Source organism: Polypterus senegalus, chromosome 6 (assembly GCF_016835505.1).
Source record: "Polypterus senegalus isolate Bchr_013 chromosome 6, ASM1683550v1, whole genome shotgun sequence".
Lineage (NCBI taxonomy): Eukaryota > Metazoa > Chordata > Cladistia > Polypteriformes > Polypteridae > Polypterus > Polypterus senegalus.
This window is the reverse complement of record NC_053159.1, coordinates 140,541,188-140,559,935: the sequence shown is the minus strand read 5'-3', so window position 1 is coordinate 140,559,935 and position 18,748 is coordinate 140,541,188. Positions and strand designations below refer to the sequence as shown.

General features: G+C 36.7%; 1 protein-coding gene across 2 annotated transcripts in view; it reads left to right on the top strand.

The window, feature by feature from the left end:
- kif5c (kinesin family member 5C) overlaps positions 1-18,748 on the top strand; it is a 171,640-nt gene that overhangs the window by 136,718 nt on the left and 16,174 nt on the right. For both annotated transcript variants that reach the window (XM_039757346.1, XM_039757345.1), the window contains exons 16-23: positions 152-340; positions 5,322-5,439; positions 6,761-6,837; positions 7,366-7,475; positions 8,463-8,564; positions 8,923-8,983; positions 11,680-11,751; positions 11,948-12,052. In XM_039757346.1, the coding sequence (XP_039613280.1) occupies positions 152-340; positions 5,322-5,439; positions 6,761-6,837; positions 7,366-7,475; positions 8,463-8,564; positions 8,923-8,983; positions 11,680-11,751; positions 11,948-12,052 (834 nt within the window). The remainder of the gene's footprint in view (positions 1-151; positions 341-5,321; positions 5,440-6,760; positions 6,838-7,365; positions 7,476-8,462; positions 8,565-8,922; positions 8,984-11,679; positions 11,752-11,947; positions 12,053-18,748) is intronic.

Here is an 18,748-nt window from a genome sequence, read left to right as displayed (position 1 = left end):
GGTTATTATTTTGGCATATTCTTTTTATCTGATGTATCTGTAATGTACCTACGTTATTTGTCAGAGCAGGATATTGTTTGTGTGTTTCTTGTCTCTTCATAATGATAGGCTATGTCACTGTAGACGTGATTTTCATTTTTACCTGTTTCAGATGACAGAAGTGAATGGCGTTATTGAAGAAGAGTTTACAATGGCTCGTCTCTACATCAGCAAGATGAAATCTGAGGTGAAGTCTTTAGTGAACCGCAGCAAACAGCTTGAGACCTCGCAGGCTGAAGGAAACAGGAAGATGCAGGCCACTGAGAGGGAACTAGCATCCTGTCAGCTTCTCGTGTCCCAGGTGAATGGAGACCTCTGTCTTTGTGTTTTCATTTTTTTTGCATAAACAAAGTTTTGGTGATAATCAGTGGATTTTTGAACACATTAAAGGTAGACATAAATTTAGTTTATCTTCCTGGCAATTCTCTGTTCCAGGTATATACTGTAGAATGTGCCATAGTGCAGGTGAAACACAGTGACTAATGATTTTATTTGCATAGCATTGTATTTTTCATTTTCTGTGTTTATGCCAAATGTTTGTGTGATTAATTATTTTTAATGTAAAAACAGTAGTAAAACCCGTCGGGCTTGGCAGGACTTTCCCAGGCAGACTTCATCCTAGCATGGATAGGCTCAAAGTGGTAGGGAGCGAGATAGAGCTGTGACCATGAACTCCACAAACATAAATTGTCAAGTGTGGTTGTCATGGAATAGGAAAACAAGGGCACCATGACACTGATCAATGGAAATGAAACACAGCCTAGCATGACGTGGAGACTTGGTTTGGCCGCTGTGTAACAAACGTCCTTTTTAAGGCCCACTCCTCAACCCTGCAGCACCGCAGCTACATTCATTAATTTCATGCAACTATTGCAGAACATTATCAGTTATATTTATTTAAAATCTGCATGAGGTAAATTGAAGTCCGTCCTCAAAACTGGAAAAGTTGGTAAAGATTTTTTTTAAAGAACATTAACCTTGGCAGGCCTCCTGTGGTCACCAAAGTGCAGTCTGGCACACCAAGTTTTAAAACCACTGCTTTAGGATGTTTGGCTGTAGTGTGGAAGTTTATTTCCAAGAAAACAGTGCCATCTGCTGGTGCTTAAAAAGTACTGTGTCGTCTAATTTTCATATTTTCTCCTATCCAAGTCAGGCTTAAAGTTATGTATTTAATAATATAAAAATACAGGTTGTTTAGCGTTTACATATTAAAAAGTAATATAATTTAATGATGCAATGATAATTAAAACTGTGACAATTGAGATTCCCTAATCATTAGACCTGTGTAATGACAGCTTTGTTCTAATTCTACCTTTCTTATTTTTTACTTGTATTTAAGCTGTAAGTGGCCTATAAATTCCATCCACTTTGTGAAATTGTAATGAAATTATCAATGTCACTTGGAGTTGGAGTCTTTCTTAGGAGTATTGGTCACAAGGTATCATATATCTACACTTCCAACTAAGAGTTGTCTATCAAGTTAAACCAACTTGTTTTAGGATGTGGGAGAAAATCCATGTCAACCCTGCGAGAACATGTAAACCCCACATAGATCTTGATCACACCGGGATTTGAACGAATATTCCTATAGCTCTGAGGTAGCAGAACTCCTGCTGCTTCACAGCGCTGTCCACCTTTATGTGAAAAATACATTTTTAAATGCTGTAAAAATCCTTAAACTGTAGTGCTGTGTGTGGAATTCCCTGTGATAATCAGGGATCACATTAGAGCTCTGACGTTGGCTGACATCTTACTCTGGTATTGTGGTATGTACTGTCAAGTAGGGTATAAATATCTTTAAAAGATGAATCTCATCATACATAGATATGCAAACAAAAGCTGCTCCTCTTTGTACTTCTGCCCAGCGTTACCTGGAATGGCCCCTTTTCATGAGATACCCCAGTTTTGTGTGGGACAGCAGAATCTGCCACCTCATTCACTATAGTGGTGCTGATGTTTGCTTCAACAAGCAGCAGTTATTCTGGTTGAAATCATTCATTCTTTCGGATGTTTTCATTTTTCTGCTTGATTTTTTAAAAAGTAAATCCAGAGTTTAACTGCTGATAAGTTTCCTTTCTTTGTGTGGAGCGGACTTAGACTAAACTAAACATTATTAATGTAGGAGCATTTTTTTTAAGGGTAATGCTAAATAAAACAGCAATAATCCATCCAACCATTATCCAACCCGCTATATCCTAACTACAGGGTCGTGGGGGGTGTGCTGGAGCCAATCCCAGCCAACATAGGGTGCAAGGCAGGAAAAATAACCCCGGCAGGGTGCCAGCCCACCGCAGGGCACACACACACCAAGCACACACTAAGGACAATTTAGAATCGCCAATGCACCTAACCTGCATGTCTTTGGACTGTGGGAGGAAACCGGAGTGCCCGGAGGAAACCCATGCAGACACGGGGAGAACATGCAAACTCCACGCAGGGAGGACCCAGGAAGCAAACCCGGGTCTCCTAACTGTGAGACAGCAGCGCTACCCACTGCGACACCGTACTGCCCTAAAACAGCAATAACCTTCTTTTAAATTTTTGAGTCTATTTTTTCACAAACCCAGTGATGATAGTGTAACACATATAACATGTTTTAAAAATTTGTTTTCAGGGCTGCCTCATACTTCTGGTTTGTGAATTTTTATGGGGGTCTCAGTGGTTAATTAGAGAGTCCACAGGTCAGAGGGATTCCCTGTAATTTTGCAGCTTGCTGGTGTCTTTGGTACAACCTAATCTAACTTCCATGGATGGCATAAAACTTGACACAACATATTTTTTTCCCTTTACTTTTATTCAAAGAAACTATTTCACATAATTTTAATTGCTCTACTATGTTTTAATTCATTTTTACTTTCTTGATGATAAGGTAATCTGAGGCTGCATCTCGTATTAATCTTAGATTTATTAGAATGCTACAAAAAGTATTTCAGTAATAATAATTTGACACTATTGAGCCAATCCATATTTGGATCATTTTGCCAGCTATGCATTAACTTTGCTTGTCATTATTGCTGATCATTTTTATTTTGCATTTATTTTGAATGATCTATTTGCAGTGTGGCAAAATGAATAAATGTGGGTGACAACCAATTTAAAGTAGACAAAGTGGTGTGAAAATTGATACACCGTTGAGGTTGGAAATGTTGAAATATCCAGGGAGAAAATCTGGTCACACTGAGTCTGGTGCTCATTCTGAGCAGCTTGTTACAGGTGGTCTTGCCATCTGTACAGAAGTGGAAGAAGTATGAGTGAGCATTCATGGAGTAGTACAGAAGCTAAGACAATTGCTATTTGTTTTGATGTAAACAAGATTTGCATAATTTACACATAACAAACTGTCCACAACAGAATAGAACGTATTATTTATTGGGGTCACATACACAAATACATTGAAATGCTAAGTTTCCCAACATGTGCTGTGTTGTTGAGGCAATGGAAAGCTAAACAGCCCAATTCTTAGGAATGGTCTCTAGCTTCTTCTAGAGAATGCAGAGGAGTCCCCAAGGCCAGCTGAGACACGGTCCCCCAGCATGTCCTGTGTCTTTGCTCAGTGGGCATATGTGAGCGGTGCATCCTCTGTATATACAGTACTATAAGTGGAGGATTTCAAGTATGTATCTTGGGAAGGTGACAGTAGGAGTGTTTGTGAGGTTGACCAAGGAATCAAGGAGCTTTCTATTGACCAGACAATCCATATTTCCATCCTCATCAGGGGTCATGAGCTCCGAATACTGACCAAAAGAGTATTTTGCTACAAGCAGCCAAAATATAGTTCTTGCACAATACTACAAGTGCATTCATTTGAAATGAACCAATGTGATTTAATTCTCATTTAAGCTTTCTGATAAACTGATGTAAAACTTGACAAACCCATCATTACTGTATCATTTTCAGAAGATTTATAATTTTTTTAAGGCATCAAAAATTTCCAAATGTAAGGTTTCATCAAACACAAGCTGAAGAGCTAAAATTGTGTGGCTATTCATGTAATGGTTGGTTAAAAACTGTTTAATAGTTTCCTAGTACAGTAGTCATTTTTAATCTGAGAGAATTGTTTAGTCAGTCAGTCATCATCCAATCCGCTATAACCTAACACAGGGTCACGGGGGTCTGCTGGAGCCAATCCCAGCCAGCATAGGGTGCGAGGCAGGAACAAATCCCGTGCAGGGCGCCAGCCCACCGCAGGAGAATTTTTTATAGATTTTTAAAATTGTAGCATGGTAAGCTTATTGTCATGTATGCAAAGTACTAGCAGAATTCTCAGAGCACTGATAATAATTCATTACCAACAAAGAGATACACGAAAAAAGCATACATGAAGTGCAACATTCATACATTTATATACAGTCTATACTTCTTACATTATATTTGGTTTTTTTTGCACTGCTTCTGGAGTTGCTGGCAGTGTAATTTATTTAGCTTATATGGACCATAGTATCTATTTGTTGAGCATGGCATTTCATATGCAGTTTTTATTGTTATGCACATTTGGATAAACTTAAGTAGTTAAAGCTTGCTTTTGATTTTTAAATCTGTTGTATGCAGGTGCTTCAAATAAGGCATTACAAACACACTTGCAATGTGACATGGCTGGCCAGGATTTGAATGAGTATGTCGGCTTGTGAATGAAGTTGATTGATCTCTTTTTGCAGCTGCAGTTATTAATGCCTTTAAGTAAAGCATAACTAGTGATTAAGGTGGGCTGTTATCTTCTAGCAACAACAAGATTTTTGATGCCTGAGCATATATAATTGTCATGCATTTTACAATTATTTGTGTATCCTTTCAAGAGTTGTTCATTTTTTAATTAGACATACAGAGAATTTAGAAAGTTATATATCTGTCAATTTATTTTCATTGATGACTTGTAAAAAAAAAAACAACAACATGTATTTAATATGTTAACCTCTAAGGAGAGAAACTGCCTTTTAGAAGGAGCTGTCATACACTCTTGTGTAACCTCCTTCTTGCTCTGTAATATTCATAAGAAAAGCTGGTTGTTCCTAAATTGAGTTCAGTGCTTTAAGTAATCACTGACAGTATTGTGTAGAGAATAAGCAGGAAAACTTTGGGATGAGTGCAGAATCTAAAATGGCCAAAAAAAACCCAAAAACAGACATAGGCCGTGCAAACAGTGCTTGAACTGAGATTTGAATATACATTTTACATTATTAGAAAACTATTTTTGTATTAATACAATTGCTTTGTCTGTAAAATCTAAGATTGAAAAAAAAAACTGCCTTCACATGATCATTTTTTTTTTTTTTTTGGTCTAACAGCACCAAGCCAAGATCAAATCCATGACTGATTACATGCAAAATATTGAACAGAAAAAAAGACAGCTTGAGGAGATGCAGGATTCTCTCACTGAAGAGCTGGCAAAGCTTCATGCACAAGGTAACAAGCTTGTAAATATATTTTTAAAATCATTTAAATACAGATACAGTTGTCATTAAATGTCTGTATATCCTTACAAAAAATTTGCTTTGATGTAATGTTGGAAATTGGGAGGAATCCTGTCCTGTTTAGGTTTAAGATTAAAACAAAAATAATATTTAAGCGATGGTCCCAGCCATTTCTTTTTTCAGTTGTGTGTGTGCTTCTTCTTTAACATCAGTTTTGTGGCAGCATGACGACAGCAGGTTTGATACAATAATTTTTACTAGTTGGAGCTGTTAATTATATCAGCAGTCTTGGCAAGACAAATTCCCATTCCCATTTCTATTCCCATTAAGAAGAAGCAGCACTACAGAGAGCTGCTGCCACCTCTGTTCTTAATGGTGCAAACGCTGTTCCTAAATACTAAACATCCACCCACCCATTTTATAGCCCACTTATCTTTTTCGATTTAATCGTTGTAAAGAATTTATTAGCTATGCTGGCAGTATCAAGCACATGGCAGGCAAGTGGCTTCCATCTTGCTACCCAATCCTTCAATTTAGACAAGGGAAGATAAACCAAAATGGTCGTGATGCAGAGAGTGGCCAGTTGCTGCTGTCAGTTTCTCTAACTTGGAAGAGCAAGGCCATGTCGGGGGGGATTATATTTCTCAGCTGGCCTGGGAACATCTCGGCTTTCAATTGGAGGAGTTGTAGGAAGTGGCAGGGAAAAGAGACTTCTGGGCATCTTTGCTCAGACTGCGGCTCCCACATCCTAGACTCAGATAAGTGTCACAAAATGGAGGGATGGATGGTTATGAATACTATCTCAATTGAAAAGCTCTGACCTGATTTGTCTAGATTCACACTCTCTATATAAAGGCAAGCAGAATATTCAGTAGTGGTGTATAGACGTTTGGTATCCATTCCATTTTAGATCATCAAGAAGATCTATTGGCAGTTTTATTTTATAGCTTGGGGATTTATGATGTCCTCAGGATAAAAATGTCCCCTTGAAATGTCTTTGCCCTGGAGATGGTAAACTTTATGACATTCTTTTGCTGAATGCACTGTACAGACTATAAACCATAACTGTAAAAGTTACATGGATCCATTTTAACTCAGGAAGCTTTAACTTGAGATTTTAGGCGTGTTGGTAGAATTGTGAAAATGTTTAACATGTATGTTTACTTCAGAACAAAAGCTGGAATTGCTTATTGCACTACTTGTTCTTGCCATAAAAAGTGAAAAGGTAGTGCACAGGGATAAAATATATCAATAACTCTACAAAGAAAATATATATTTTGTAGTAGGGATTTAACAAAATATATTTGTTGCAGAAAAAATGCATGAAATCTCAGTTCAAGACAAGGAAAAGGAGCACATGACTTTGCTTCAAGATGCAGAAGAGATGAAGGTAAAACCATTTTTCTTTCAATACAGATGTAGCTAGAATGCAGTACCCATTTCAGGAGCCCACTTTGTGCTGGGATATCCTAGAATCAGTCAGCAGTTACCTAACTACATTACTTCTTGTTTGTAATTTTTCTAATGACCCTCGCAACAAACAATGCGAACTTTGATTACATCTGCAAAATAAATGAAACTAAGTTGTACTGAAAAGTCAAGTGTTTGGTTATATTGTAATACTTCTTAATGTTCTGAAATGTTATGCTTTGTACTCCTGATTGACTTGTCTTTTGATTCATTTGGCGTGACCTTAAGCATAATTAAATTTTAAAATTAAATAGGAACTAATTAGGAAGGAATGGTTAATGCACAAAATTGGTTGAATCCTTTGTAATGTGCCACCATTTAGCCATATATTGTGGCTACAATGTGTGGATTGCTAATCTTGACACTGTGGCCATTCATTATTTTTATACTTGATATTAATGGTTGGCATTTGTGCTTCCTCTCACATTAACTTACATTGTGTTTCCAGAACACACTGGAGCAACAAATGGAGAGCCACAGAGAAGCCCACCAGAGACAGCTTTCTAGACTACGGGATGAAATTGAAGAAAAGCAAAAACTGATTGACGAGCTCAAAGAGTAGGGTGCAAATTTCAAATAAACTGCTGTTTTGCTTTTCACAGGTGTAAACCATGTTCAACAACACTGCTTACTTAAGATGACAATGCAGGCTGTTGTTGTAATGTGATGACATATCAGTAAACAGGTAATCTAGAGAAGAGAAGAGAAGAGAATGAGAAACTGGGCAAATGGAGAAACTGACAACATTCACAGTATTTACACTATTTGGTTTCATTTTCAGGTTTCACTGCAGGTGTTCAAGAAGTATTATACATTTTAAAAACTTAAAAATGAAGAATTGCATAAAAACTTAAAGACCCAGACTTTTTATGCATTTTTATGTGAAACATAAAACACAAGTTCAAACATTGCAGGTTGGATACTGTACATCAGGCCATACTTTCTGTGGGATTCCGAGATATAATCCCTCCAGAATGTCTTGGGTTTCCTCCTGGGACTTCTCCCAGTGGAGCATGCCTGGTACCTCACTATAGCCTGTGGTCAAAAGAACAACACTGGTCTGCAAACCACAGGCTCCCAAACTGGATATTTTCAAAGTTGTGGCTGTCCCTTGATATCACAAACACATTAAATGGACTCAGTTTAACACCAAGCACTCTATGTAAGCACACCAGAAATAAAGGGACTGAATAGTACGCTGTAATGGCTCCAGAAACCCATAACTCTGTAGCGCCGTTCAAAACATACTGTATTATGGCATACAAAGTAATAGGCCAAATTAAAGCACTTGTTGTCCTAATGAATTTTTTAAATATTGTGTGTATATATATATATATATTATAATAAAATGTATGTAATATATTAGTATAGACATTTAATACTGTGTGTTATATTTAACTTAGGCAATTTCTATTAATATGTTTTATTGCTAAATTGACAGACTTTTAGTAATAAAGACTGGGCTTTGCAACAGTGGAAGCATTTTACTAAAATATCTGTTTTCCTATAGGGCTTACTAACATGTTTGTTTTTAATAACCCTAAGCTTGAACCAGAAATTGCAATTGGAACATAAACAACTCATTTGTGATTATGAAAAGCTAAAGACTGAAGAGCAGGAGAAGGATATGAAGCTTCAGAAACTTATGTAAGTATTCCTTCATCTTTTTTTAATGAATACATTTTCTCAGAAGGCACTTAACATGTAAGTGCCCTCTATGCTATACATACATGTACAGTATATTATTTTTTATATGCTGTAAATCATTTCATTTGTGCTAGTTAATTAATGGTTGGGCATCAATAGTACTATACTGCCCTGTAGCTGTCCTCTTCTGAATGAAAACCACTTATTTATCCTGTGAACATGTGCTAGCATATGGCAACAGAAGTACATAAATATAATTATACGCCAAAGTTGTCAGCAGTAAACTGATGTTAATTCTGTAGACTTGAGGATGACACAATGTTTTAAGTACCGTCAAATCTTTTTATCCCCTCTCCAGCATTCTCAATGATAAAAGGGAGCAAGCAAAGCAGGACCTTAAAGGACTGGAAGAGACTGTGGTAAGAAGAATATTTAATCGAAAAAATATATTCAGTATTGTTAATGTTGAGTATCTTTGTTTTATGTGATATGTACTTTTTTATTTTAATACCAATGAACTGTGCACTGCAGTGCTTAACTTTGATTTGTAATGTGTGGCAGAACTCCATACACTTAAAGAAAGCTTCTGGAAGCAGGAATAATGGGACTGAGAATTGCTCTTGATGTTTTAAAGTGAAACATGACAAGGTTTAGTAAATGAATCACTTGCCAAAGTGTTCCACTTTAAGCCCCAGTTTCTTATGTGCATTAGTGTTTCCATTCTTTCTCACACATTGTTTTTCTTGCAACCACTGCTGGCTAAGAGAGAGGATTTATATCTTAAGAAACATAGGAGAAGAAAAGCTGTCTCTGATATAGATTGGAAGGATGAATGCATTTCTTGGCATTTAACTAGAGGTTTGGGTATTTTAGGTTTATGTTTTCTACAGAGGGACAGTCCAGACTTGTCAAATTGAATATGTGGTGTTCAGTCGCGGTTAATGACCTAGAGAAATATGGCTCCAGTGATGAATTGGTGTGTTTTAATACCCACTGCGGAGCTTTGCAGTTCCCCATAGTCTAGATACCTCTGCAGATTCCAAAGTAACTCCACAGCATGCTTGTCACTGCAGCTATAGAAGTTAGTGCGGATCCAGGAAAATGGGTTGAATTTCTTCAACTTTCTGAAAATGTGAAGTAACTTTCTGGTGGTATTAAAATGATTATTTCACCTCCATTGGGAAAGGTATATACAGTATGCATCCTTCCCAGTCAGTAGTTGTGTTTGTATCTGAACCTATTTCAGCTGTGACATTACTTGGGACTACAAGTCACATGAGACTTTCAGACACACCAACTTTGTTCTAACATGCTTTCCACTTGATTGTTCACTGTTTGCTGAAGAAGCCACCATTGTGAAGCACTGTATATTTTAAGACTTCCTTTTCTGTTAAAGGAGCATGCAGCAGTAGGCCCTAGACAGCATGTGTGACAATAATGGAAAATAATCTGGAACATTTCAAATTTGTTTTACATCCAAAGCATGTTACAGAGAAAGTGAGTTTCTTTTAGAGTCAGGAGAAATGCTGTGCGGAAATAAGTGCAGTAAGAGCTGACTTTCATATGTTTGATTATATTAACTTAATAGATCATCCAGGAAACTAGGTAGGTGTTAAAAGTACGTTCTTAAACTGGCTTGTGTCTTACATTGCTGGTGGGCAAATTTCAGTCTCAGTTAGAAAATCTGTTTTGCTTTCAAAGTTTATTACATGTGGTGTCCTGCTGGACTTTATCTTGAGGCCACTTGTCTTTTCAATTTATATGTTGCCTCACAGACATATAATTCATCATTCGTAATCATGATAAATCTTTTTAATTTTAGACCGATGACACACTAATATACTGTATTTGTCTTTTGAAACGATTAGATTTGGAAAGTTGTCTGCATTACATGACTGTATAAATGGCTGTTGGATGACTTCATTTTTTACTTAAATATTGAAAATGGGCCAACTTGACAGCTTGATGCTTACCACATTTACCTGCGCTCTGTTGCTGGCCCATTTTCAGTGCCTCAGTCTAGTTTGGATTTCCTTCAGTAACTACAAGATGATTCAGTATAAGATGGTGTGGCTGAACTAACTCGACAGGCTCTGGCTGTGCGCAGTGGTATAAAGGTGTATGGAGAATGGATTAATGCATTGATCTAAACCATATGGCGACTAACCCTGCGCTCTGACCTCCAAGGTTATGCGAAAAGACAATTTCCTCTTAGAGATTAATAAAGTATTTCAAATCAAAAATCAAAATTAAGAATGAATACAGATTCCTAAAAAGTATGATGCATACCTCTAAAATAATTTGTAGATAATTCAAGACCATTTTCTTTTTAATAGATTTACATCTACTTATGTTGCCTAGTTTACTTCAGTTCAATTTATTGTCATTATGTTGTACAGTAGAATGAAAAGTTAGAGTTTTAGTCGCAATGGTGCAGAAACTTGCAGCAACAGTACAGTCCAATGCAGAATGACATGGGAGACACATTGTTAAACACAGCGATAATAATTAAAGAGAAATGAGTTTACAAATTAAAAGTACACTAAATTCAATTTTACTAATGTAAAATATGAACACATACTTTGAAGTTTTAAGATACTTTGGGGGAAAATGAAAGCAATTTATGAAAGATGCAATCTGATTTAGTTCAAAAATTTGCTTAAACGGCCACATTTATACTGCAAGAAATACTTTATACCTGTATATCACAGCTCCATAGGAAGGATAACACAATAGTTCAATAGTTTCAGATTTTGTCATCAAAAAGTTTATTCAAACATATTCTGAAATCTGTCATTTTTCCATACATGTTGTAAGCATGGGATGTATTTTGTCCCCGTTTTTTATGTTGGTATACAGATGGCGTGATTTGCAGAAAAATTTCCTTTATTTGAATTTTCCATTTCTGAACATGGTAGCATGTACAAAGGCTTAAAATGCTCTATGGTTATTATGGGAATTGTCAGTATGTGACTTGTCTGAAAACAAGAGGGTCTGATTATTTATAACTTCCAAGAAAGGTGGTTCTCAAAAGGGAAATATTCAGGATACAGGATATGTGAATCTTCTACTTAATAGTGCACTTGTAAATCTTATGATTTAAATCTCTGTGCAGGCCAAGGAGCTTCAGACACTTCACAATCTTCGTAAACTTTTTGTTCAGGACCTCACTACTCGTGTCAAGAAAGTAAGTGGCCTCTGCTCTTATTTTTGCTTTTTACAACTAGTGTAATGGAAAGTCTATCTTCTTCCTATTTAATGAATGTACAGTATATATGAGGTGTTTTTATGAATGTGTTCATATAAGATTTTAAATTTGATCACACATATATAGCTTGTTACCTCAAATATTCTAACGTTTCCTGTTCACCATGCCTTCCTAGAGTGCTGAACTGGACTGTGATGATGGAGGGGGAAGTGCTGCGCAGAAGCAGAAAATTTCCTTTCTTGAGAACAACCTGGAGCAACTTACAAAAGTTCACAAACAGGTACGACAAAAGAAGTAAATACACAGTTAGGTGCATTGGCCTACACAAAGAAGCTTTATAACTTTGGCTTATTTAGTAGAGGTGGCAGCTGAAAAGAGGGATACCCGAACATTTTTAAATATATACTGTTTAATTTGAAATTGGAGAAAATGGGCAAAATTAACTTTTGTTCATATGAATAAGATTTTTTTTTTTACATTTTATTTTAAATATTGCATTATAATGAGTAAGTTAAAATTCAGTAAGACTTGCAGTACTACATAATATACAAATTATACCATACTGCCACTCATGAATTCATCTAAAGAAACGGACTTAATGTGAAGTAAATCACTCAACATACTTAACTGTGAACGACAACAATAAATACCTGCCATAGTAGGATATTCTGGTTCTTCCTAAACTAAAGTAGATTTTTATTTTACAGTTTTAAGTACTAAAGAGTTTCTATTTACTTGCTGCATTAAGGTGGTTTGATTAGGATTTCACTATCATGTACACACAGCACAATAACATTTGTCTGCAGCCAGTTTGAGAAACCAGTACAGTATATACAGCACTATGTACTATATGTACTGTACTGTCTGGGTATATATATATATATATAGAAATTCCTTGTGTCAAAATGTGTCCTCCTTACTTGATAAGTCTGACAACACAAGCGTCATTACCAATGCAAGGTAAACCCAACGATACTTCAGAACATCTACATTAACACACAAAGCATCACAGAGGAATGTTTAGTAATCCATGACTAATTATAAAAATACCAGGTGCTGGTGGATGGCTGGCGGTATCAAGGGTGGAGAACAAGGTGTTTGCCTGTAGAGGTGGGCTGCTAGCAGTTCACAGGACAATTCTTGTGGAAGGCGTACAGAACACTTGGCATCACCAGGGAAAGAGCCATTAGGAACAGCACAGAGGCTGCAGAGAAAGCCTCCCAATTGCTCTGACTAAAGAGAGGAGAACCGAGGGGCTGTAGTAAGCCACTTGGACAAAGGCTGAAGTCAGATCAACCTCAGTTGGGTCGCTAGGAAGAGTGTGTACGGTAGTTCAAAAGACCCTGCCAGGTTCTGTTACTGATGAAGTACATGCATTAAATGATGTATCATGTAACATATGTTGGCCATTCTAAAATTGAGCTAAAGCAAATTTGAGATTGGTCAAATTTGTTAAAAAAAAATGTTTTTATATGTTTTGGAAATAAAAAAAAAAATTAAATTCAGTAACAAAACTAGATATTAATAAGTTAACATCAAAGAGGCAAATATTTAAATATTTACCCTGGCATGTTCCATTCACTCATCACTCATTCTTATCACAGAAGACAAGGGTCAGAGGGTGGCTACTTCAGCATCATTACCTCAGCAAAGACCAGATATTGCTCAGCTCAGAAGCTGCACTCCCATCAGGATGCCTGAATCACCACCCCTAACGGGGCCACATTTTCAAACAGCCTTAGCAAAGGCCCAAAAGCTTTACTGCTGCCGGGACTTCGCAGATAAGCTACCTCTTGAAGAAGCTGCACAAACCAAACACGTTAGCAATATGGCCGAGGCTAGCTACCTCAGTTTCAATACCTTAGCGGGTGCAAGAGCCTGCCTACCTCATTGTTACCCCTGAAAGAGCTGCACAATTACTCCTAACAGATGCCAGGAGGTTCTCCTGCCACGTTACCTTTATTTGGTTTCCTAGTTGCTACTACTTTCAGCTTATGGGTGAGTTGCAAACTCAAGGAAATTAAGGTGAAACACATTTAAGACTGAAGCCTCGAAGCACTTCTTTACACACAGAGTTGTGGAAATCTGGAACAAACTACCAAGCCAAGCAGTTGAAGCAGAAGCATTGACAACATTTATCTGGATCAAATATTGGGAAAGCTCAGATATTAAATAAACAAACAAGCCTGATAGAGTGAATGGTCTCCTCATTTGTCAGATTTCTTGTTTTTAAGTCTTAGGAACTTTCTGATCAAGTCCGACGGTATAACTGTTAAATCCTGAACAGTTGTCAATAGACAGTATTGTGGCAGTGATTATTACTCATGTTTGCTGAGGTGTTGTGAAGTGCAGGGGAAAAGGCATCATCTGTGGACCTACTGAGGTTGTAAAAAACTGATGGTCCACATGTAATATAATGCTTTCTAGATTCACCAGCAATCATTCTATCACAAAGCATTTCATAACAATGGAAGTGATTGCCACCATTTTGCAATCATTGAGACAGTCCACTTTTGTATCATTTGGTACATAGATAATTATCGTCTTTCTGAAGTTGGAAAGAGCTGTAGATTTACTCAGTGAAACAACGAAAAGTCTGTAAAACAAGAGCTAATAGGTTATTAGAAAGGTTTATACTTCTTCTAAACCAGCTGTTTTACAAATCATGACATGTTTGAAAATCTTTCCTATGTCATGGACTGGAATGGAGAATGCTGAATCATGCAGTGCTGCAGGAACTGGTATGGCAGGACCTTTGATGTCATAATAAAGGCAGGCACTGGAACCATCAATTTCTTCCAGGTGTGAAAATGTGAATGCAATTAGATCCGAGTTTGTTTTGCAGATCACAATAACCTGTGCGCCTCACTCCATCCCATGTCTGTCACAGGTGTTGCCGTATTCAGCTTCACCTTATCCTAGTACTGATTTTGATCAGCTTGAAATGTCCTCCTGAACTTGTATCTGTATTTCTTTAAGCATTTTCATATCAATGATCTGAAACAAATTATTCTGCAACTTGAGGAAATTTCAAATGTCTATGGTTTCTTATTATGAAATCTGTGGCTTTTCTTCTAAGCACACATCTAATTATGTTAAGATAACTTCTAAATACTCCTAGCCTGCAGATTCTAAACAATCCAGTAATTGTTCATTTGCCTTTCAGTTCAGCATTGTGCTTCACGTAAAATATCTTGCAACTGATGTCTTTGTTTGGATCAGTTTATGGATCACAATAGCACTTTCTCCCATTATTTTTACACTTTAAATTCAGGCAGATTAACAACAACAACAACAGTAATAATAATAATAATGCATTTTATTTATATAGCACCGTTCCCATGCTCAAGACACTTACAGAATTGCTCAGGGTCACAAACTTAGTTGGCATCTAAAATTTTAGGTAAAGTGTCAGTAAAATTACCAATACTGAGTATGTCTTGTTCATTTCAGTAAAATGATTACATTTTAGGAAAAAATGGCTCCATTTCAAATATAGTATGTCTGAATTCCACATTAGGAGTGCCAAATAATTTTTGTTGTTAGAAAATAACTGAAAAGATACTTGAATTCAAATTACAGAAATTGCTTGCAATATTTTATTTGCATTCCATACCTTTAATTTAATTTTAATTAATGTAGAGCAGGGCATGTCATTAAATGTAAGCCTGTTTTGTTTTCCTATGAAAAGGTCATTATTGGCGCTGAATTTCATCTAGCATAAATCATCTTCTTCTTTTGGCTGCTCCCGTTAGGGGTTGCCACAGTGGACCATCTTCTTCCATATCTTCCTGTCCTCTGTATCTTGCAGTGTTACACCCATCACCTGCATGTCCTCTCTCACCACATCCATAAACCTTCACTTAGGCCTTCCTCTTTATCTCTTCCCTGGTAGCTCTATCCTTAGCATCCTTCTCCCAATATACCCAGCATCTCTCCTCTGCACATGTCCAAACCAATGCAATCTCACCTCTCTGACTTTGTCTCCCGACTGTCCAACTTGAGCTGACCCTCTAATGTACTAATTTCTAATCCTATCCATTATCGTGACAGCCAGTGCAAATCTTAGCTCTGTCTCCTGCTTTCTGGTCAGTGCCACCGTCTCCAGCCCATATAACATAGCTGGTCTCACTACTGTCCTGCAGACCTTTTCTTTCACTCTTGCTGATACCCGTCTGTCACAAATTACTCCTGACACTCTCCTCCACCCATTCCACCCTGCCTGCACTCTTTTCCACCTCTCTTCCACAATCCCCATTACTCTGTACTGTTGATCCCAAGTATTTAAACTAATCCACCTTTGCCAACTCTACTCCCTGCATCCTCACCATCCCACCTCTCTCTCATTTACACACATCTATTCTGTCTTGTTCCTACTGACCTTTATTCCTCTCCTGTCAAGAGCATATCTCCACCTCTCCAGGGTCTCCTCAACCTGCTCCCTACTCTCGCCGCAGATCACAAGGTCATCACCAAACATAAGCCACGGGGACTCCTGTCTAATCTTGTCTGTCAACCTGTCCATCACCATTGCAAATAAGAAAGGGCTCAGAGCTGATCCCTGATGTAATCCCACCTCCACCTTGAATGCATCTGTCGCTCTTACCGCAGACCTTACCACAGTCACACTTCCCTCGTACATATCCTGCACAACTCTTCTGTACTTCTCTGACACTCCTGACTTCCTCATACAATACCACAGCTCCTCTCAAGGCACCCTGTCATATGCCTTCTCCAGGTCCACAAAGACGCAATGCAACTCCTTCTGGCCTTCTCTAAACTTCTCCATCAACATCCTTTGAGCAAACATTGCATCTGTGGTGCTCTTTCTTGGCATGAAACCATACTGCTGCTCACTAACCTTCACCTCACTTCTTAAGATAGCTTCCACTACTCTTTCCCATAACTTTATGCTGTGGCTCATCAATTTTATTCCCCTGTAGTTCCTACCCTCAGTTCCACTCTCTTTATTTTCCTCCTCTCCTCCTGCCTCATCTCCCCCCCCTCCTCCTCCTTCTTCTTCTTCAGCCAACAGTAGCCCAATTTCCACTGGCACCCTGTTGGCTAACAGTGCTGGTGGCGGTCATTGTTAACCCGGGGCTCAACCGATCCGGTATGGAAATTTGTATTGTTGTCCGCATATTGATTTGGCAAAATTTTACACCGCATGTCCTTCCTGATGTAGCCCTTCCCATTTATAAATAAAATTTTTTTTTGTTTTTTCCCATTTTACTAACTGCTGAACAAACGGGCCCTAGCCTAATGTTACTCGAGTATGTTTTAACTCTTTTGTAAGTTGCTTTGAAAAAAATGTCTGCCAAGAAATCAAATGTAAATATATTAACAAATCTAATTCTTCTCCAAATGTTCCTGTTACAGTACCATATAATTAATGGCTAGGACACAGGGTAGCTCCAACCTAACCATGTAAAATTGTTTTTAAAATATACATACAGTATTACACAAATCAAATGAAAACATTTTCAGGCTTTTGAAATCATGTATATTGCCATTTATGCAGTTAAGAAACCACATTAGTCATAATGCCTAAAAGTAAAATTTGTAGTGGTGGTGCTGCTGTTTTGTTACAGTACAAGCTTAAAGTTTGTAAAGATCTGAAAAGATTCCAACAAAGTTTAATTGGACAAGATTAATTAAAGTGCACTTTAAAATAGATCAGAATTTTCTCGTAAAGAAAATAGGATTTACAAATCTGGAGAGAAACAGCACAAATAAAAAAAAAAACAGTAAACTGAAATTATGGTGCAGCAATTTGGAGATGTCATCATACTGAGGGTTGCTGGTTCAGCCTAAGCCAGCAAAAATAAATAAATAAATAAAAAAAAAAATGATAAACCTCAGGATTTGAATCAGACACTTTATTAGTTATTATTATAATATTATTTATTACTTATAATTATAAGCAGTAGGAACGAATATGACACATAATGGACCAGCATCTCACACACACAGTTGTTTCCTGGCTTGAACCTGATACAGTACAGTTTTGACCTTGCTTATGTGGTGTAGAAAACAAATAAAACATCAGCAGAAATTCCTTTTTGGTGAAACAATGGGACTGTTTCAACTCCTCAGGTATTTTTAAAGTGGGGAGTAGAGTGGGGATGTTCCATTTGAACAGAAAATTATGATTAAAACTCCTTTAGATGTAGGAACATGACAACAAAAATTTGAGAAATCTGCACCTCAGGACTAAACATTTAAAAAAACAGCAATCTATTGCCACTGGCAGGAAGTTCAGATCTAAATCTTTAATCAAAAAAGACCACTCATCCTCTGCCACACTCACATTTATGGGTTTTTCCATACAATTAGGTTGAGCAAGTGCCAGGTTTTAGTAAAGCAAAGAAAATTAAAGATATTGTCACAGAGAGAATCTCTTAATGATAGATTTATTGGTAGAGGATACAAAGAAGAAGCTCTCAAGAAAATGCAGTGCACTTTCAAAGAGAATGTAAGGCAGAAATGTACAGCATAATACGTCTGTTGTGGTGTTGCTTGAGATATAGCAGCTTGTGTGATAGGCACCTCATGGGATGGTGTCAAAAAAAGCAAGTGTCACTTTTAGTGTAAATTGGTGAAATTCAGGTGTATATCTGTGTCTACAGATGTGTATACAGTATGTTTTTTTTTTTAATATATATATAAATATATATATATGTATATATGTATGTATGTATGTTTATGTATATATATGTATATATATATATATATATATATATATATATATATATATATATATATATATATATATATATGTATGTATATATATATTATGTATGTATATATATATATATATATATATATATGTATGTATATATGTATGTATGTGTATATATATATATATATATATATATGTATGTATATATATATGTATGTATATATATATATATATATATATATATGTATGTATATATATATATATATATATATATATATATATATATATATATAT